The 23,657-nt window shown below is 32.6% G+C and overlaps 1 protein-coding gene across 1 annotated transcript; it reads right to left on the bottom strand.

The window, feature by feature from the left end:
* Positions 1-5,340: 5,340 nt before the first annotated feature.
* LOC115880948 (sialin-like) lies at positions 5,341-20,493 on the bottom strand. Its single transcript, XM_030898286.1, has 8 exons — positions 20,217-20,493; positions 16,549-16,688; positions 10,639-10,951; positions 8,636-8,853; positions 8,155-8,304; positions 6,908-7,040; positions 6,572-6,819; positions 5,341-5,704 (listed from the first exon to the last, which is right to left on the bottom strand). The coding sequence occupies exons 1-8, from the start codon at positions 20,284-20,286 to the stop codon at positions 5,519-5,521; spliced, it is 1,458 nt and encodes a 485-aa protein (XP_030754146.1). The 5' UTR covers positions 20,287-20,493; the 3' UTR covers positions 5,341-5,518.
* Between the last annotated feature and the right edge of the window lie 3,164 nt (positions 20,494-23,657).

The raw sequence follows: 23,657 nt of genomic DNA, 5'->3' as shown, positions 1-23,657 counted from the left end.
ATTTAAATTTTGCCCAATTGTAGCGATTTTTGTTTTGAATTTCTGTCAGTAGCGGTTTTTCTTTGGTCTAAAAAAGAATTTGTATCAATAATCTTCAGGTAATTAATTATCCACACAAAATAAAGTTTACCTTGTAAAACCCCAGACCGCATTTATGGATATATTTTCGGCAACATTCTCCTGATATATTTAAACCAGTTACAGTATTCCATTTAACTGTTACTTCGCGAAGAGTACTTCTTCTGGCAGACTTGCAAATTTTTACTCAATTTCGTAAATCTCTCTGATATACAACTTTTGGCCTTCCCGATTCTTTAAAGATCGTGGTTTTTCGAATACTTAAATCATCAGAAATTTTTCGAATTGTTTTTCCCATACTGTATTGACGAATTATAATTTCGCGTAGTTTTTGATTTGTAGCTTTTCCACGGACCATTACTTTGAATTAAATTAACTAAATTGAAAATTAAAAAAATTAAAATTACATACAGTAAATCTCACTACTCAAAGTATCAAGTGACTTACAAGCTGTCAATGCTGAGGTAAACAGTTTGCGAGATTTGTGACGTTTATAGCAAAGCCGCCTATGACGATATTAATTATTTAAAAATACTTGTCCCAACATTTAGTTGTCAGCAAATTTGTCCTTTTATGAACAAAATCCGCTAATGTAAATATGGATTGATTTACAAATTCATAAAAATATTGTCAAGTTGTTTAGGATATATGGCTATGTTTATATTTAAAAAATTAAACATATATTTTTCAGTCATTTTGAAAAACCAGGGCAATAATTCCAAAATATGACCTTATCCCAACATATAGTTGTTAGGGCTCGTAGATGTAAACCACATGAAATTAAAAGCAAATAGTAACCCTTTAAAAATAAATACTACCTATATATTTTTTATATTTATGATGTTATTTACAGTTAACTATACGATGGCGCTAAATTCATCGGTACTTAAAATTATTATTTAACCTTGTTTAAAATTAAATAAAAACTCGTGTGGATTAGGAGTATTTACAAAATCTATATTCATCTAAATCATTATCTTTCCCCTTTTCGCTATCATTATAATAGGTGACACATTTTCTATATAATCTGGTTTAATTGGTATGAGACATATGACAGAATTGAATTAATTTTCAGTCATCTCATGTATAATATTGCTTTGCTTCTGCTTTCTTACTCGATTGATCGAGATGATATAATTGTGGATTAGAGCATTATTTATTATACTTCATGTTACTATGCTGTTCGTAGGATTTACTAACCCAGGCTATTCAGAAAATACGACTATCCTTAAAAGTTTAAGTTTGTCGATCTCCTTTTTTAGATTAGATTTAGTACCGAATCAATAAGTTTCTTAAAAATTTGAAAAAAATAAAAACTATTTTAGATTATATTTAATTACTCCTCATGGAAACTCTATTTTATTAAAAAAAATTAATAATGATACTGTCTATAGATATCAAAGTTGCCTCTTGATATTTTGAAGTTTGATCTCTGCTAAACAACCAACGTGTACTATGAGTAGGTACATGGTACAAAGAAAACAAGGTATGATCGATAGCGGCTCCAATTTCGTTCAGTTCGCGCATACCACCTGTGACGTCACTAGGAAAATAAGGAATAAATAAAAAATAAAGAAAGTTGACAGGTGATCTGCATTTTTTGTACTTTTTAGGGTTATGGTTAAGAATTGTTTATTTTTTGTGACGTTTTAGTTCGTTTAATTTAATAATTACTAAAACCAGCAGTTCCAAAAATATATTTAAAAATAACAGACAAAAATCCAAAATATTAATTATCTATTAACATGGATTTGGACGATAAACAGGTAAGAATACTTAATGTTTTTCTATATTCGGTATAAAATTGTTTATTAGGTTTTTAGTTTGCGATGGTTACGGTAAATCATTTTCATGTCCATTGTCTCTGAATTCACATGAAGACAGAGATGAGGATATCTATGGAAAAGTAACCACAAGAGGAATTGTTACATAATTTAAAAAATGTTGGGAAGTTGATTGTTTCCCATCGAAAAGTAGAAAATGCCAATGCAGATGAATGTATTGTAATTGTGATAGAAGTAATTCCAAGGGTGATATTTATTATAATTAGTGAAAATAATTCCAAGGGTGTAGTTTATTATAATTAGTGAAAATAATTCCAAGGGTGAAGTTTATTATAATTAGTGAAAGTAATTCCAAAGGTGAAGTTTATTATAATTAGTGAGCTGTGCTTCTTTTTATATGTAGATGTTTCAGGTTTTGATAATAAATCGGTTGAAAGAAACCCAAAATTTAGAGGAAGTATTTGCATACCCAGAATATGCCCATCAAAGATTATAGATCAAATTTCCTTTAATTGTAGGCAATTATTCAATGCAAATTAACTTTTTAAGTGACTGAAATATTAAATAGTTTACAATATAGTATATCACTGTAAAAATATATTACTTTTAGGTACAATTAGGGAACGATACATTTCAAAAAGTAGAATATTATTTTATATTAAATGAGATATTGTACCAACCATCAATGTATATTAATAGCGGAGATTAAAAAATAACAGAATAAATAGTTCTTTTTTTATACTACAAAAATAAACTATAGAATACAACAGTATTTAAAAAATTAAATAAAAAAGTTATGTCCCGGCCCAGATTCGAACTCCGGTCTCTCGATTCCTAGCCTGACTCTTTACGCACTGCTCTACAGTAACTTGCTTAGCAATAATTCAATGACGGTATATAAACAAAAAAACAGGTTTATTACAATATCTTGACGATTTGAACTGGCGCATGGCGCGCGGAGCGTGCTGACCAATAGCGCCTATTATCCTGTGGCGTAGCGACCAACCTGCGCAATATCATACCTTGTATTCTTTGTACCATGGTAGTTATATATATATTTCACATAAAATAAACTTAGTCACTTGACTAAGCTTGACCGGCACAGCGTTGCCCACTTTTACAGATTTTCTTTTTTATCTTGTACATTTTGCACTAAAAGAGGTTCTAAAAAGAGCTATGTTCGACTGCAATGTCTGCTAGTAAATATTTTTAAGCTAAAAGTATCACAATAATATTCATTTAAACCACAGACTCGTAGTACAAAACTCAAGTGTCAAAACGAACGACAATGTCAGGAAATAAATGTGGCAACTTGACATTTTTTACAGCAGAGCTACCACCTGAATCTTTAGCGGGAAATTTAAATTCCAGTTAGTCAGCCCGGTGCTGAATATGTCCATTGTTGGTGACAATGAATTTAAATATTGCGCCCTTGATTACGTAAGTAGAACTTTGATATCAAATATATGTATATTTTCAGGTAATACTTACAACATTTTCGGCATTCTCCCTTAGAAATATTATAAACTATATTCGTATACAGGCTTTTTGTCGAAATATACCGATTATTGCAGTAATAATAAAGGCTCTTTCACAAAAAATAAAATACCCAATTCAAGGACAAAATCTGAAATAGAAGACTATTTTCAGTATATTTATCCAAAAAAAAATAGTTCCAGGACATTGAATAATTTTCTTATAGGCCCTCAAAATTGCTTTAATTTGAAATAATTTTAAAGTGCCATTGTTGACGTATGAAAAATACTCCCAATAACATTGCAGAACCGTGCTCGTGCGCCAGCCAACAACTGGCAACATTGCGATTTGATTTGACCAGCACCACCTAAACTCAAGGCGAATCAACATGATATGGGCAAGGCAAATATGGCGGCGAAGGCAGCGCATTATTAAATTGTTTACCTTTAACCTGAAAAGCCGGTAGTGGTTTCTCATTCCGATTGCATAAGAGAAATAATTAATTATCTGTAGTTTGTTGTGCTTCTGCAACAGGTTTGTTTAGTTCTTAGTGTTCAGTGCATGGTGTGATCAGAAAATTGTGATAAAATAACAGTGTAATAAAAATCAAAACCAGACATTCCACATAGGAAACTTCAAACTTTTGTGCTTGTCGTACTCCTCTATTATTAATTATTTTAAGGTAAGAACTAGAAGTATTTATCAAGATATTACACCTATAAATGAGTAAAAAGCTTTTACTGCCAGTCTGCATAGTACTTTATAATGGTTACTTACAATAATCAAAAGATAGGTATTAACATTTTATTGTAGCATGCCTTTTACATGCTCTTTTCCACGTCACTTTCAATTGTCACGGGAATTATAGTGGAGGTCCCAAGGTTTCTGCTTTTATATTCCCCAAAAATGACACCCTATATATGCTACCTCAATTTTGTATATTTTAACACTACCGATTTTCTGAGAAAGCAGACCTATTTATAAAAAGTAACTAACTGATGTTTTCATAAAAGTAATAATACAAAAAATTCCATACTTATGTGGAGAACTGTAGACTCCCTGTATATTAAAAAATTAGTGAAATATTACGTAATCTAACCCGACATTTGTGTGAAAAATGTATATTTGGAAATAAAACAGGTTTTAAAATACGCGCCAAATAAAGCACTTCTGTCTCCGCCATATTGGAAAAGGTTGAATGGCCTTGTCTGGAGATGGTGGTGGGTCAGCATAGTGGCCCGGCCGTGTCGCCGCTTTTCAACATGCCAGGTGTGACGTATTAAAAATAAATTCTGGGCTTTTTTGTTTTTATTTATTTTCTTAAGAACGACTTCAAATTTCTCGAAAGTGAGATAGCAGAAAATTCTAGAATTAATTGCTTTATTCAATTATGCTAATTCCAAAATATAGTGAAAGAGCCCATTGATATATAATTTAATGATTTTCTATGTAGAAAGCGTATATAAATCAATTTTTGACATGTTCAATTAAAAAAATAGTATTTTAAATTTATTTTTTCAAAGCTCCTTGATTAAAAATTAATGGTTTTAACACAGCCATGGCACTAGATTGAAATTTAAAATGCTATTTTTTTAATTGAAAATGTCAAAAATTGACATATGATATGTCATATTCAGAATGTGATTTTCTATGAAATGAAGTGAAATAATACTGAGGGTACCATTTAAAAATTAGAAGTTGTAGTCATTTCCGGTGAGACAGGAAGCTACGGAAAATATTTGAATATGTCAACCAACCCCGATTTATGTCATATACTAACATACCAAATTTGGTTTTATTATCTGAAAAATTAACAAAGTTATTGGGGTGAACCACTTTTGAGAAACACCCGGTGTATTAATGTATAAATCATCCTCTTATAAAATTGACCAAAAAAACACAAAATTAAAAAAAAGGAAATCAAAACATAATAATTACAAATCATCAAAAATAAATGATGTTTTTTTTTACATTATAAAAATATATTTTATTGAAAAAAATTCTGATTAAATTAAGTATTAAAATTATTTTTTAATACTCGATATACAGGGTGTCCCTCTAAGAAGAGCTCTCGGCTGTATCTCGGAAAGTATTAGCCGTAAGGGCTAATACTAGGCTGTTGGTATGTAAAATATATAAACAGTAATAAAAACATTCCTAAATAAATATCCCTCTAAAAACTACATTCTAGTAATGGCCTGCTCGATACTCGTGATGCTATGTCTCTTTGCTTCGTTTGGATTCACTTCTATTTTGCCTTCCCAATTCTGCCTTTTATCTGAAGCCATAACGCCATATATTAGTCCCGAAGTTATGGTAATGATGGCAGTGATACAAAAAGATAACCTCCATTCTGCTACATTTTCCTAAAAGACAAAAAAAATGTTACTTTAAAATCTACGTATTTTTTTTTTGTTTTTTTTTGTAGTGTTCTTAGTCTTTCGTGCTGTAGACTACTAATTTCTGAATACCCGTTGAGCACATATTGGCAGCATCGCAATTTCTCAGGTCGCGCATCTAAATAGTCAAATGTGGATAAAAAAATGAAAAATGTCAATGTTACGTGAATTTCATAACCTATTGTTGAGTTATTATGTAAACCTACTTTTCTATGGATCTGTCATTATTCTTATTATACGAGGGAAATGTTGAAGACTCTTCTCAGCATTTTCGATGTTTTGAACAATATTTATAACTGCCAAGTCGTAATCGTAAATTATCAATTACTTATTGAGAAATTTAGAAAAGAAGGAGTAGTTTTCACTAAAGAGCCAGAGAACGCACAAAATCGAAAATTTCTCAATTTTTACTGACAGGTCTACAATACAAGCTAAGGGCGTCAGTTGAGAATACTCAAATTGGTAGTTACGTGCGCGCTAAGCGAAAATTAACGTCATGTACGCTGAGCGTCTAAAACCGCTTAGCGTTTCCTAAGTTACAGAATTCGAGCCCTGTACCAAATTCTGTACAACACAGGCCAGGCATGTAATACTTACTAGTTATTTTCTCTATGAGATTTAATTTAACTGAACCTAGTAATATTATCTATCAAAAGGCTTTTCTCTAATAGAAAAGATAATATTACGTTAATGTATTCTTTAATTTCTGTAATAATGTATTATTTAGTAATCGTTACTTCTAATTGCCCTGTTCTTCTAACATAGCACAATTAAACGTATTAAAATTACACTAGGAGAAACTAAATTATACTACTATACCTATATTATACTAACCGGATCATTAATAACCCATTTGTATAAGTATGTTGCTAGTAGAGAAACAAGATTGGCGCAAGTGGTAGCCATTCCATTGATTACTCCAGCGAAAACCGGTGATATTTCGAATGTGTTGATGTTACTACCGCCAATGATGAACACGATCAAAAATACATCTTGAACAGACATGACTACTACAGCCCATTTGTTGTATGCCGCTGGGATGAAAGACATTATTACTGGACCCAGTCCATAAAAAGTACACCCTAGAGAATGTATGATAGTATATTATTCAACGAGCATATAATGGGGAAGGTTTTTAATTATTAAACAAATTTATTACGAAGAACTTACCAAGTATCTGAAAGAATCTTCTGGCGTTTAATCTAGACAGCCATCGTCGTTTGACAGTTAGGTCACTTAGGAATGAAATGAAAATACCACTGATGCATGCACAGAGTGTTGGTATAGCTTGTACAATTCCATTCTGTCAAATAGAATAAATATATTTATATTAAAATATAATATAAAATAGTTTATTTTGTTTATTTCTTACTGAATTATTATAAGCTTATATTGTCTTTTTTAAAATTCCTTGTTGGTGCTCTATCTATTACAACTAGAAAAAACAAATGCTCTAGTTTTCATTAGCTAAAAAAATTAGGTTTCTTTACATCTTCAAACATTAAGAATTTAATCTAGATCAGTGTAAAGCACTGATCAATGCAAATGATCTCCAAATCCTTCTAAATAAGGTTAACAATGAAAGACAAAGACTGGGTTTAAACATAAATACTACAAACACTAAATTTATCGCTGTTAGCAGAAACAATATTCCGAACACCAGAATTTACTTAAATGGACAAGTCATCAAGCAGGTCACACAATTGTAATATTTGCGATGCATGGTTAACGAAACGTGGGATCCAGATCAGGAGATCAAATGCAGGATCAAACAAGCAAGATCTATTTTTCTGAGACTGCGAAGATTTCTCACATATTGGAACTTGAACTTCGGCCTTAGATACAGAATGGTGAAGTGCTATGTCTGGTCCGTTTTGTTATATGACGTGGAAGCATGGACACTGAAGGTAGCAACAATAAACCGAATTGAAGCCTTCGAAATGTGGATCCTACGGCGAATGCTAAGAGTGCCCTGGGTCGACCGTGTGAGGAATAAAGATATTCTCAGAAGAGCTGGTATAGAAAAATGTGAACTCTCCGAAATCATCAAGAAGAGGAAAATAGCTTATTTGGGACACATACTACGTGGAGAACGCTATCACTTTCGGCGTCTGATTCTCCAGGGTAAAATAGAGGGGGGCAAAAGGAGAATAGGTCAAAAGAAGCTATCCTGGCTGAGAAATATTCGTCATTGGACAGGTATACAAGAGTTCCAAGCACTCCAAGTCGCTGTAGTTAATAGAACCATCTGATGAGGAAGAAAAAGATGAACGCCTACGCAGGAATCTGCATGGCACCTTAAGAAGAAGTGTAGAGCACAAGACTGTGATATTATAGTTTGCTGGACTTCTGTGTTTAGTTTTGTTTCTATTAATGTCACAAGAACAATATCGAATAAAATATTTAAATAGACTTACCGCCGCTATATCAAATTTCATTATGTCAGATAGAAATAGTGCTTTATAGGAACCCATATAAGTCATGGTAAAAGTGGTTCCAATCAATGCTATGATAATAGCCCACACTGGTCTGGAGAGGATGATTTTCTTCCATGGAGTTGGAATATTCTAGAAGAACAATTCAATAATAATTACTGACGTACATATTAAAGTTTAATCTTTAACAATATTATTTATACATAACATTTATACACCATTCATAACACCATACATAACATTTATTTTTTTTAAAGAAAAAAAAATCAAATACCATAATTTTTTCCGAAGTCAATTGGAATAAGTTGACACTCACTGTCTTTATCTCTCGGCGCCATTATCGCCATCGTCTGGACAAAAGAATGAGTTCCGGTATTCTAATTCACTTCGGCCTATACCATTAAATATGTTTCTTTTTATTTATAATTTATTTAATATTTTTTTGAAACAAACTTTTACTAACCTTTCCAGGTTGTTGACTTAAAGACACTTGAATATATTTCTTCTCTTCTGGGGTGATTCTTGGATGAGTCTCAGGTGTGTTATGGAAAAATAAAGCCCATATTATAGTATAGCCCAGATTAATGATTGCTATTATATAAAAACCCCATGGCCAACCCATGGACGATTTGGATATTAGTCCAGCCAGTATAGATCCAAGCATAACGGCCATTGTAGCACCTAAAATTAGTTAACGCTTCTGTTACAGTTGTTTAATCAATATCTTAAATGTATATAAATTGTATTATAACAACCCAGGGTAGTTCAACGAAGTTGAATAGGTAATACTTTGGTCAACTGTATAACAACAGTTTGAATGAAATAAAGGAATCTACGTTGTGTTAAAAATATTTTGTTTATTTTGACTGATGTCGGATGCGCTCGATAGAAGCAATAATAGGGAAATTTGAGAATAGGTTATCTAATACTATAAAAAATCGAAATAAAAATGAAACTTCTACACCCTGTATCTCCGAAACTAAGTATTTTAAGAAATACATACAGGGACCGGCAATAGTGCGTCGGGCATCTGTAGCTCATAGAATAAAATATTTGAGAATTTTGTTTTAGTACAAACATAAAGTATGTACCAGGATGTATTTCAGGAAAATATTTTAACTTCTATAGGGTGGCTCAAAAAAGTGTGGGTGGACGTGGATGATTTTTTTTAAATGGAACACCCTGTATATTATTGCATTTTTGGATTCCTTTCAGATCACTTTACATACACCTAAGATATAAATAAATATATTTCGATAGTTTCAGAGATATTAAAAAATAAATCAAAAATATATATTTTTCAGCCCTTCTTAAAAAAATTATTAAAAATACAAGAACTGTTCTGAAATCAAAACTATATTAGGTATTTACTTTAGATAGTCTGTACTTACTTTGCTATAAATATGAATATCGTAAATTATACAGGATGTTCAAAATTCTACGCCAAACTTTCTAAAATATAAAATAATTTTTCTTCGTTTTTTTAAATGGAACACCCTGTATATTATTTTTTTATTAGATGGAGAGTTTAAAAATGAACATTTTTTGTATTTAGAGAATTTCAAAATTCTTAACGGTTTCGCAGATACACGCAGTATTATTTCATATGGCGCTTTCAATGGTAAAATACGAGAGAAAAATCATTAGGTGGCTTTGATAAAAATTTACTGGTGGAAAATGCCATATGAAATATAAAACCGCAAATATCTGCGAAACCGTTAAAAATTTTGAAATACTGTAAATACAAAAAAATGTTCATTTTTAATTCTCCGTCTATTGAAAAAATAATATACAGGGTGTTTCCATTTAAAAAACGAAGAAAAATTATTTTATATTTTAGAAAGTTTTAACGTAGAATTTTGAACATCCTGTATAATTTACGATATTCATATTTATAGCAAAGTAATACAGACTATCTAAAGTAAATACCTAATATAGTTTTCATTCAGAACAGTTCTTCTTTTTAATAATTTTTAAGAAGGGCTGAAAATATATATTTTTGATTTATTTTTAATATCTCTGAAACTATCGAAATGTATTTATTCATATCTTAGGGTTGTAAAGTGATCGAAAACCAAAATTGCAAAAATATACAGGGTGTTCCATTTAAAAAAAATCATCTAGGTCCACTCACACTTTTTTGAGCCACCCTATAGAAGTTAAAATATTTTCCTGAAATACATCCTGGTACATACTTTAGGTTTGCACTTAAACAAAATTCTCAAGTTTTTTATTCTAGGAGCTACAGATGCCCGACGCACTATTGCCGGACCCTGTATACGCCACTTTTTTATTTAATTTTATCTGCAGAATATGCTGCCGAAGTTTCCGGATTACAGTTCGGACCACCCTGTATACACAATATGAAAGAAAAACAGCAAATTATTGAGTATGTCTTACTTTATATAGCAATAATAATTCTGAATAATTTTATCAATGGTTTTGTGTAATTCTTTATTTGCTTACATCCAACTCCAATAAAACTGAGACGAGCTCTTTCTTCAGTCGGTACCCACAATCCACCTACACAAGTACTCAATGGTTCAAAACCTCCCTGAGCCACTCCTTGGAACAACTTGCATACTACAACTCCTCCGATCCCCACCCATTTGGCAGCAAATGGTATTGCTCCCAAAGATAGACCATTGAGTAGAGACGTACCGACCATGTACCATTTGGGTCCATCTTTTCCAAAATGACCAGCAAACAGCTGAACAACAAGACTTGTGGCCAGGCCACAAGTATACAGCATGGACATGTGTTTGCCATAATCGTAATACTGAAAATAAAAAATTGGTCAAGTGCGAGTTGGACTCGCGCACGAAGGGTTCCCTACCATTCATTATCTATACATTAGACACTATATTATTATAAACGTTTTTTCCGATTTAGCTAAAATTTTGAATGCGCGTATAAGTAATTTAAAAAAAAATGAAGAAACACATTACTAAAAATTAATAATAAATATGTAAAAAGCAAAACTAAATAATATGTAAAAATTAAAAAAAAAACGATTAAAAAAATTTCGCCTTGACTAGGATTCGAACCTGCCTTACTACGGCTCCAACGTCATAGCAGCGTAAAGTCCTAACGCTTTAACCACGCGGCCACCGAGGACTTGAAAGATTCTATGTAAAATTCTAACTTAAAAGATAATGTTTAGTGAAAGTACTTTTTTATTTATAAACATTTATTTAATTCTGTTTTTAGTATTTGTTCTTATAGCGACAACATATATACGTTATCTGTAAAAATTTATAATTCATAAGATAGACCTTTGTGACAGACGGACGGACGGACAGCGAAGCCTTACGGCCGTATTCATAGTCGATAGCCAGCCGCCCGCTGGCGGGAGCTTTCCCGAAATTCTTCGCTCTTATTTCAGAGTCGAGCGTTCTCCGAGTAACGCGTGCGCACATCCGTCATTTAGGGTACGAACATAGTGGAGGCAGGTTTCTGCTTTCCGGCAGCCAGCGCCGTCTCTGGGCACCTATTCTTGATCACTCGCATCTTCAAATATGGCTCACATCTCGCATCTCCGAAAAAGCCATATAACAATACACGTGATGTGTAACTTTGCGTATATGCATCACGTGTATTGTTATATGGCTTTTTCGGAGATGCGAGCAGGGTTCGGAAGTAGCTAATTAAGAGGAAATTTACCTGATTAACCAACCTAACCTAAACTAACCATATTGAAACGCCGCGCCCGCCGCGCCGGGGCCGCACATAGGGGTATTTGGTCTATAAACCTGGCCAAAAGTGATATTTTTTTTATTTTCATTTTTTATCTTAACTGAATACAAATCTATAAATACTAAATGTAAGCACGTTTATTAGTTTTTTTAAAGTCGTAAGTTGACTATCAAATAAATAATATATTTCAATTATAAGTATGAATTATCTTGAGCGTATTCTGAATATTTCTAAGATTATAAAATAGTGGAATTGTTTGTAGTGCTTTTTTTGCAAATTGTTTATAATAACTGTCATGGTGGATACAGAGCCAGCTGGCAAGTCCTGTTTTATGCCATATTTTTTTTTGAAACGTTTCCTTCTATTCTATTTCTTTATAATGTTTTATATTTAAAAAATCAGAGGCATTTTTATAAGGTATTTTTAAAAGACTATTCGGCAATATTCCGCATTGAAATTAGTATCCGTTCAATACTTAAAGTCTCCAGCTTTGGAATATGTACAAAAATCTTGCCAATATTTGCCACTGCCAAAAAAACATTGATTTAAATAGATTCTTAAAGAAAATAGTCTTTACCCTATAACACCCATCCTCGCTCAAATATCGTCGATAATATACAAATTACTTTCTTGTTCTAGCATCCTCATCCAATTGCTTGGTTTTGCACAGAATGGCCCTATTTGATCGGTGGAAAGGGTTTCAGAATAGAGGAAAAAATATTGTGTAGGAAAAACAAAATGAGGTTCCATATTAGCACCCTCTCCTCTAATAATTAATATTACTAGCAAAAAAGCAAAAAAATCATAAAACATAATTTTGGCCAACTTTTAGTTCTTAATACCCTCTGTGCGCCGTCGGCGCCTGCAAAAGCAGAAATAAATAAATTTTCGTTCCGGTAAAAGCGAGAACGCCGATGAACGCTGGTTGACGGCTCCTACCTGCTTTCACTGTGAACTAGCCGATTTGATAACACGCTTTAATTTTTCAAGGTTATAAGCGCGAGGCGGCGCGGCGCGGCGCTACTATGTAACCATATACAGGGTGTCCCAGAAATACGTGCAAGTATTTTAACTTAACTGGTAGTATAGTTCAACCCCAGAAACACGCCTATGAGGTTTTTTTCTAAATATTTTTTTTTGAAAATTCGGAATTTTTTGAAAATATTTTTGGAATTTTTTTGCAATTTTTTTTAGTTTTTATTTAAAAAAATAATTTCTTGATAATATGGCAACATAGGTAGTAGATTAAATTTATAAGAAAGAAAATCCAGAAAAGATCCAGTGGTTCTCAAACAAATCTCGAAGTATTGGAAAGAATATGTAAGGACCAAGAACTATTGACTACAATAAAACGACGAAAAGCAGCATATTTTGGTCATATTTTTCGAAATAACAAATATAGTTTCCTACAGCTGATCGTTGAGGGAAAGATTGAAGGACGACGAGGCATCGGGCGTAAACGGTTTTCCTGCATGCGGAATTTGCGCCAGTGCCATGGTTTAATATAGGAGAGGCAAGTGCAATTATCCGTTTGGCTCAAGACAGGGAGGAATTCCAATTGATGGTCGCCAACCTCCGATGAGGAGAAGGCACATGAAGAAGGTTCTCAAAATTTGAGCAAAAAATCATTTTTTTTGGAAATTTTCAAAGTAAAATAACTCCGTTATTTTGGACTTATTTGAAAAACGATAAACAGAAAATATGTTTCTTTTATCGAGATCTACCACCCTTTAAAATACTTGCACTTATTTCTGGGATACCCTGTTTATAACAATACACGTGATGCGTATACGCAAAGTTGCGAACGATGTCAAGAATAGGTACCCAGATTGGCGCTGGCTACCAGAAAGCGGCAAACCTGCTTGCACTGTGTTCGCACACTTAGAGTAACCGCTCACTCGCCGGCGCGGCGGGCGGTTGGATAAGCATTTTTTTCCGTTTCATAGTCGATCTCCAGGCGAAGAACACTTGCGCAGTTTAAACCCCATCCGGTGATTTTCGGCCGGAGACTGGAGCATGTCCTTACCATCTCCGGGCGGCCCGCCAGTGTAGTCTGGTTTATTTCTCTAGTTGAAAGAATCACCAAACAAACTGAATTAATTGTGGATATTTATAATATTGTGACGATTAACGAGAACGATGACATTCATATTTTTGAGGCCATTATTCATCACATTTGAGGCATATGAATTCCGTCCGTCTATTTGACCATTTAAATGTTTTATCGGTTTGTTTTTGTTATGTTTATGATTTTTATTTTTCCTATTATTTTTACGTTTATTACATTAATTCTCTTTGTAATTTACATAAACTGGAAAAAATATACCAAATTCACAAAACATCAGTCATCTACACAAAACAAAAATAGAGCCATTTTAAAAATATAAATTACTTCTACTCTGGTCATATTTTCCCTAAAAATAATTTTAAAATCCTTAACACAGCACCAATAGGTTAAGGTTAAGGTCTATAAAAATTTATAAACGTAATAAAAACGAATCCATAAAACTTTCAAATAACCGAACGGACCTATGGAATTCCCCATTATGTAAATTATTAACTTAATATCCTTTGTATTATGGCCCAAAAATGTACCTAACCAAAAAAATATGTATATAAAAAATTGTAAATATTTTTACTATAAGTGAAGGATTACGAAGATATTATTCATTGCTTTAAAACGAATTATAACAAAATAATGGACACATCAATAAAATATTTAAATTACCCAATATCAATAAAATATTTAAATTATTAATATTTAAATATTTAGAGAATGTTAAAGTTCGTATAACCGATTTTGTGTAGAAAAAGGAAGAAAACATGTTCCCTGTTGTTAAAACCCTCCACCCGAAGTGAAATTTTGTTGGCGACGCTCCGTCATTTTCGCCAGTCAGCGCACAGTGCTTCGAACATATGGCTCTAGAGGACAAAAATGTAAAACTTCTCTTTTATTGTAGGCAATTTATTCAAACTAGGTTTATTTGACACAAATGATGAGTACTCTCATTGTACTAAATGATGATGTTCTTAGTCCCACGTTTATGAAAAAAAAATCTTATAGATAATAATAATGTTGGAGATGTGTTCCATCTAAGCAAATAATAAGTTATAGTATGAAAACGGTGTAAGTATTAAATAAATTCCTGTGATAAAAAAAAATTGAAATAACATTAGAACATGATTCCTACAATATAAGCCTAATATAAGATAAAAATGTTTTTCTTTAATGAAAAAGAAACATTAATGTTATATTTAATTAAAAAAAAAACAAGATACTATAAATTTACATTAGGACAACAAAATGCATAGATCGTAACTACTCTGATTCAGAAGAATCACTGCTGACAGAATCTTCCAAATTTATAGTATCCAAATCACAGGTAGATGAAATATCCGCACATATAAGATATTTCTGTACATCATTTTCAAATATGTTACTTTTTCGCGTTGTTACTGTTCTTTTTGTTGGTATGAGGGGTTCGGATGTTAATAGTTACCTCTTTAATAGACCATATCAATATATTATTTTTTCGTTTTCTTGGGTATGAGGTTTTATAATAAATTGAAAGATGGAAACTTTTTATGCGACGTTTCGCTCCAAAATAGTGGGCTTTTTCAGGCACAAATGGTCTCATTTGAGTGGAATGTTCATCAATATCTAATAAAGAACACATTTTTTGAAATACAAATAATTTTGAGTTCTTGTCCTTATGATCAAGCCAAGTATTAACCAGATCGGCATTGCTTGTCAATTTTACTCCATCTGAAAAGTATTATAAAATAAAGTTCGTCGCAAGCAGACGCAGGTGAACTATACAAAAATTAAAAAGTGTATGAATATGACAACAAAAATATTCAATAAATACGATATGTTTTGATATGTTTTTTTTTTAAATGCCTTTTTGGAAGTTTGAAAACGTAAAATTTTTATACCCATTTAAGAATCATTTTAAAAAATAAATAAAAACTAAACAATAACGAACTTGTTTAGAAATAAATTTAAAGTACATACCTTGTTTAACAATATCCATAGTGGCTTTCAATTAAGTACGTACTAACTCGTTTACGTTTAACTCCATATACAGAACTACTATGAATGTTATTCTTTTCATTGATATAAGATAATGATCGCAAAATTTATTTTTAGTGAAAATATTTGCTAACAAAAAAACGGTGTTTATGAAAAATAATATACCAGGATGGTTCAACATTGCTATAAGTATAAAATTACATATTCAGATATTAGTAAATTTTAACTTTTTTTTCGATTTTTGTCCATGGGACGAAGCACTGTGCAGCGGTGCGCTGGCGGCCTGTGCTGGCGGCCGACTATGAAAGAGCTTTTTTTCTCTACCGATATCGAAGCGCTCGCCGGAGAAATCTTCGGCGAGCGCTTCTTTTCGGCGGGCGGCTGGAGCTCGACTATGAATACGGCCGTTAGTAATAGGGTTCCCGTTTTTACCCTTTGGTTACGGAACCCTAAAAGTGCTTGTGTTATATAGAATGTTCTGGAAGTATGTCTATGGTAAAACATATCAGGAAATGATAACACATGACATTTTATACAAAGGGAATGCAGGATCCCATGTAATAAATAATGAAGTTGTATTTGTGTTTGATATTGTGATATAGCATTAATAGCTAATAACCATAATAACGATAATAACGCATACTTACAGGTACATTAGGATTTGTTGAAGATCCTTCTGTAATCATTGCAACTAATAGAGTAGAAAAAGTGATTGTTGTTGCGTACATGATGCCAGTTCCAATGGCACTAATTGTTATTTGAGTATACCTCACACCAAATTTTGGACCTATTTTGAGGAAACAAGTTATAATAAGTCAATTGTTTATATAAGAGGGCAAAGTAACTTGCTTAATCTACTGGTATACTAATATACAGGGTGATTCCTGTAAGTCGGTCATGCTTTCGAGGAACGATAGGGGACGTCGAAATATTAATTATGATATAGCACTATGGGTCGGAAATGCTTCTTACGCAAGATACAAGGTGTTAAGGTTTTTGAAAAATTAAAGATATTCTTTAATAGTTTTTTAACAGTTGAAGGTATCGGTATAAAATTGTATTATAGGAGTCTGCCTAACAGAGACACTTTAAATGTAAAAAGAAGAGGTTTTAGTTTCAATCAGTGGCGTAGCTCTGATACGCATCGGGAAATATTTTCAAAAAAAAATTAGTACGCCACTGATAAAAATAAAAATTTCGGAGTTTTTTTATTTGCTCGGTTTATTTCCAAGAAAAAATGTCTCTTGCAACTTTCTTCTATCTAATACCATTTTGTCACAATTTAAAAATAAATATTTTTTTAATGAGAACCTTAAATATGCGAATCATTATAACTACCTTAAAACTAAGAATTTTATTATTAACAATAAAAAAATTCTAGTTTAAATTTATAATTTTTTAAAAATTTATTTAGAGCTAATAGTAAAAAGTACTAAAGTTACCCAAGATGAAGGGAGCTAACAATGCACATGTGTTTCTGCCCTCTAGTTATAATAATTCGCTGTATTTAAGATTGCCATTAAAAAATTTATTTGTTTTTAAATTGTGACAAAATGTTAGATAGGAGAAAGTTGCAAGAGACATTTTCTTGGAAATAAACCGAGCAAATAAAAAACTCCGAAATTTTTCAGTGGCGTATTATTTTTTTTTTGAAAAATTTACCCAATGCGTATCACATCTACGCCACTGGTTGAAACTAATACCTCTTCTTTTTACATTTAAAGTGTCTCTGTTAGGTAGATTTCTATAATGAAATTTTATAACGATACCTTCAACTGTTAAGAAATTATTAAAGAATATCTTTAATTTTTCAAAAACTTTAACACCCTGTATCGTAAGAGGCATTTCCGACCCATAGTGTGACATATCAAAATTAATATTTTGACGTCCCCTATCATTACTCGAAAGCATGACCGACTTACATGAATCACCCTGTATAAAATCCTTAAGTGACTGTCTCACTGATTAATCACGATCCTGCTCAAACAACTCAACTTAAGAAACCCAATTTTGGCATACAGGTTGATTCTAGGGTGTAGAGGTTCGATGAGAAGGGATTTTTCGAAATTCCAGTTCCAAGGGGGTGAAACCACCACTCAAATATTACAATATTTTTTATTTAAAAAACGGTCAAGTTTCCGAAAAAACGCTTAAACACGTATATTTTATTTTGTTTTTGGTTTTACATATTTTAAGATTTTTTAAAAATGGATACAGGGTGTTTCGAAAAATCTGGGCATTGATTAATCACGACCCTGCTTAAAGCGCTTGACGTAAAAAGCTGATTTTTGGAAAACGAATTGACTTTAGACTGTAGAGGTTCGATAAGAAGTGATTTTTCGAAACTCGAATTCTAAGGGGGCGAAACCACCCCTCAAATATTAGAATATTTTTTATTTAAAAACCGGTGAGTTTTTCGGAAAAACTCTTAAACACGTATATTTTATTTTGTTGTTTTACATATTGTAAGATTTTTTAAAAATTTATACAGGGTTTTTCATAAAATATGACCATTGAGTAACCACGATTCTGCATAAACTGCTTGACGTTTAAAGCTGATTTTTGGTAAACGGATTGACTGTGGGGTGTAAGGAGGCATTTCTGGATTGTTTTTTCTCATGCAGACATAAAATTTTTTATCCAGTTTGTATGTTACAAATGATTAATTCGACGCGAACGAAGTCGCGGGTACACGCTAGTAAATTATAATACATTAAAAATAATAGATTTTTTTACAAAGTTAAATTAGAGATCGAAATAATTAAATTATTGTGAAGCAAATCAAAAGCTTCCAAACTAGTAGCTCATTGTGTCTCTAAAGTACCGTATGATCATAAAAAAGCGGCTTCATAGACATCATTTATTTAAAATTAACATAAAACTTCTAAAAAAATAACACTAATTGTAGAAATTGTGTTTTCAAGAAAAATATTTTTTCTCACATTTTTAACTACACTATTTAAAAATCATTTTCAATCTTCGTAAGGTCACAGATTAAGTTACAGATGCGGCACTTATTTTATCTTGATGATTTCATCAGCTGATAAATGCCGTCATAGCCTCGGACCTTTAATAGGGCAATGACGTTGTCAGACTTTTTTTTCTCGAATGCATTGTTGCCTTTTGTAAAAAATGTACCCTCTGCCCCCTGTAGCACAGCATTTTTGTAGCGATCAATTGTAGCGATACATCATACGCATGCGCTTTGTATTCGGTCCCTTTAAATAAGATATTGAAAGAGGTCGAATGCATCTTTGTTTTATTTAGTTTCTCCGTCTTACTGATAAATCTATGTTAATCTGGCAGTAAGCGTCATTAAAAAATAATGAAGCGTATGGACCAAGTAAATGATTTTCGAGACAATACGAACTTTTTAATACCAAATGTAAATAAATAATGATTAAAATAAAGTGTGTAGATCTTCAGATTTTCATATGATAAGGAATAATTATATTGTTCTGGAAACCTTTGATTAGATTAGCGGTATTGTTATTTAAACAATACAACAATATATACAGTGTGGTCCAATTTCTAATTAACAAGAATTTAACAATTAAAAAATAGGAAAAAATTATCAACATGGATTTAGATACATCGACAATAAAATTTAAAAGAAATCCATTATTGTATGCAATATTTTTCTGCTTATTCAGTTCAGTAAATTAAAAGAAACTCTTATTTCTCAAAATTTTTAAAATTAATTTTTTTCATAATACCAAAACAAAAAACTATGAAATATTTAAATACAACTATATAAAAACACTTTTCACAATTTTTGTTGCAAATATTATTCCTAATCTTAAATTGAAAACCGCGTTTCGCTAGCTACTGTAATTTTGGAGTTACGATTTTTTTAATTTTTTAACCCCCTCCCATACCCCCTTACCAACCACTCACCCTCACCAAAAACTAATGGCCAGATTCTCGGATGCCACAGTATTTTTGTGGCAAATTTGGTTAAAATCGGTTTAGCGGTTTTTGAGTTATCGTGTTACAGACGGACAGACAGACAGACAGACACCAAGAAAATATTTTTTATTTAGGTCATTAATTTATGATCCAAATAACTCATTTTGAGTGAAATTAAAAAAAGAAACTTATAGATATAGAATGGAGACCAAAACGTGATGCATTCAGAAGCAGAGGCCGTCCTCCAACAAAAGATGGCATAAGACGTATCCACAGTAACTGGATGCAAATTGCTCAAAATAGGGAGTTATGGAAGCAAATCAGGGAGGTCTACGTCCATCAGTGGACTTTAGTGGCTGGTTGATGATGATAGTGATGATTAGGACGATAGAAAATACTTTGTTACCTTTATCACCAGTATATACAAGTCCATTTTCTGCGGGTTTACTTTTATCCTCACTTTTCTGATCCATCATATTTTGCTTTTCAGAACAATTTTTTTCTACTTTTTGGCACAGAACATATCCTAATTATGGTCGTTTAATTCACATAACTAATATAAAAATTTATGATTCTATTTAGGAACTTCTACACTTTTATTTACTACACAAAATTAATATTTATCTGGTTTGATACATTTAAAAGCGTGCCTTATTAAAACACTTATGACATTCATCTAATATAACTTGGCTTAAATAATTGGTTGCTCTACTAATCAGTCCTATTTTATCGCCATTTAAGTACTTTTCTTAAAATACGGATACGATACAACCCTTCAAAATATATTTATAATATACGTATATACTCTTAATATACGTATTTCCCATTCAAGGAAAAAATTGTTGTATTCAAAATTTTATACTCTCTCTATTATAAAATAAATATAATAAATTTCTTATGTGTTTAGGGCAAATTTTGATCTATTTTGGTAGATAATGTAATATTAACCTGCATTAAAAAAAATTACATCTTAAACAGATGCGTGGTAGTGGAGTGTTTGAAACAATAATAATTTTTAATAATAATAATTGTTGTGTTATATTACGAGTTAAAATATATAAATGTCGAATCATTTTTCGATTTTGTAATTATACTATTGCAAATCATTCATTCGATTTGTTTATATTTTCTTAGAGTATATATTTGTTCCTTAAAGAGAAATAATAGAAATTAAAATACTTGATAATCTTATAAAAATAGGTCTGTTAGAGATACGGATTGATTAAATAGATATAAAGTGAGGCTTGTAGAATGTTTAGGAGGGGAGTTAGTCACCGCGACCTTAAAGATCTATTGTGTGTTCCCCTTTCTTGAGTTATAACGACTTTTAACTCATCATACAGTCTCAAGGCTTTGACAAAAGCCAATATCTGAGCCGGCTCCACAGAGGCTAGCTCACCATCCTTGACATCAGCCGTACCAAAGTTCATGGCACGAATGGTCGTCGTCTCGGCGCACTGAGTGATGAGGTGTTCAGGTGTTTCCCCATATTCCTCACAGAATCTGCATTCGCCGTTGTTTCTCAGCTTCAGCCTACTGAGGTGTTCGTTGAGGAGACGGTGTCCTGTTACAAACCCCGTGACAATCCGAAGATTGTTTTTACTTAAATCAAGGGAAACCTTTGATTTTTCTCGGTCATAGGTTCTGAGGAACTTTTTCGAGTGTCTTGGAGGACACCCATTCCAAGTTACGGTTGGAGTCTTCCAGATTCTTCAGTTCCGTTTTCAGTTGGTTTCCGCTTGGAAAACAGAACGGTTCTGGTCCAGTTAGTGGAGTGTTCGCTCCTTTCCTAGCTAGATCATTTGCTTTTTCATTGCCTTCTATCCCTTGGTTAGCAGGCACCCAGAGTAGGAGGACTTTATTTTCTTTGCCCAACTTGTTGAACTTCTCTAGGCATTCTTTGACCAGCCTCGAATTGATGGTTACTGAGTTGATCGCGTTTAGTGCTGCATGACTATCGGATAGGATGGCAATTTCCTGTTTTCGATAGTTCCTGTCTAAGATAAATTGTACACATCTTTCGATAGCGTAAATTTCTGCCTGAAGGATACTGAGGTAGGTGCCCATTGGTTCCGAGTATTTGGTTTTCGGCCCAAATACTCCTATCCCTGTCCCTGCTTTGGTTTTGGAAGCATCAGTATACCACGTTATGGTATGGTCTTTTATATGCTGAGTAAGCGTTTCTTTCTTCCAATCCTTTTTATTACTCAATACTACAGTGAGGTGTTCCTCAAAGTTGTAAATTCTTGGTATGTCATCCACTGGGAGTTGGAGAAGTGGAATTTTCTTTTTCGTTCCAAGCCCCTGACCTAAAAATTCTCCCAGTACTGTTTCCGTCAATGACCGTTCTAATCATTGTCGCATTGGCATAACTACCGACGACAATGTGCAGTGGTGTTAGGTCTAAAATGACCTCCATTGCTGCTGTTGGACATGTTCTCATGGCACCTGTGATACAGATACATGCCAGTCTCTGTACTTTGCACAGGTTTTGCCTTGCTGTACGTTGCTTTAGTTTTGTATACCAAGCAACTGCTCCATATGTAATCATGGGTCCTACTATCATGGTATACATCCAGCGCAAAATTTTAGGGGCGCAGCCCCACCTATTTCCCGCCAGTCTTCTGCATATCATGAGAGCCTTTGTGGCTTTGCTGGTAATGTTCTTAATATGCCTGTTCTAGAGAAGTTTACTATCCAGGATTATTCCTAGATATTTCACTTCCTGTGATGGCAGTATTTCCTTTCCATCTAGATGGATTCTTTTCAAGTTTTTCAAACTTCGCTAAGTAAAAGTAAGTTTTTCAAATTTCGCTAAGTAAATAAGTGAGGCTTATATTATTTTAGAACAATTACGATGATATTTACGATGATATGTATAGTATAACGTATTCTTCTTCTTCTTGTAATAGGACGAGGTCCTGTCAATTTTTTTAATTATTATCCTCTTGCGATGTTGATGTCCATCTGTCATATCAACGCCCACTTGGCAATTCGATCTGGATACATTCTGTCTATGTGGTCTCTCCAACATCGGCGCCTTGCTTTTACCCATCTGACAACGTCCTATAGGTATACACAGGAATACACAACACAGAGACAAGAGTTGGGAGTGTACAACTGGCAACTCTTTTAGCGTGTTTGTGTTGTGTATTCTGTCGAGCAATGTAGACTCTTTTATTGTTCGTAATATTTTCATCTCTGTTGTTCTCATTTTCCTTTTTGTTTCTGATATTCCTGCTCTTGTTTCAGCAGCGTAAGTCAGTATGGGTCAAATAAAGGTCTTATAAGTTGGGGTCTTACTCTCTGCACCGATGTATTTATTTTTCCATATTACATCACGTAAATACCCTGATATTCTTGAAGCATTTTTAATCTGTTTGTCCACTTCAGTCCTTCAATGGCTTCAATGGCGTCAAAGAGAGAAACCAAAAAATAACAATCGATGATAATTTTGACCAAAAATAAAATAAAAAGCCTAAAAAAATAAGGCCAATCTTTAGAGGTCATTTACTAAAAATTTCATAATTTATGATTTCTGGGACAAAAATAGCACCTTCTTTTGCCAGTTTTGGACCTTTTTTGCAATGCTATCTTTCAAGTTAATGTAATTTAGTAGATGTTGTTGATTCCTCGACATTCAAAAGAAGTTTTTCTTAAATTTTGCTGACGTGATTGCTACTATCTGCTAGCACACAAACCTAAAACCTACACACTACTGTTAAAGAATACAAGAAGCGGAATGTAATTTTGATATTCTCTTACCAAGAATCGAATTTTTTTGTGTCTTTTGTAATCAATTTCACAGCCATGAACAAGTCACAGTTTTTTAACTATATTTATTATT

The sequence above is a fragment of the Sitophilus oryzae genome, unplaced genomic scaffold (assembly GCF_002938485.1).
Source record: "Sitophilus oryzae breed Bouriz unplaced genomic scaffold, Soryzae_2.0 scaffold_1667_pilon_pilon, whole genome shotgun sequence".
NCBI lineage: Eukaryota > Metazoa > Arthropoda > Insecta > Coleoptera > Curculionidae > Sitophilus > Sitophilus oryzae.
The sequence above is the reverse complement of the archived record's forward strand: the minus strand, read 5'-3'. Positions and strand labels throughout refer to the sequence as shown.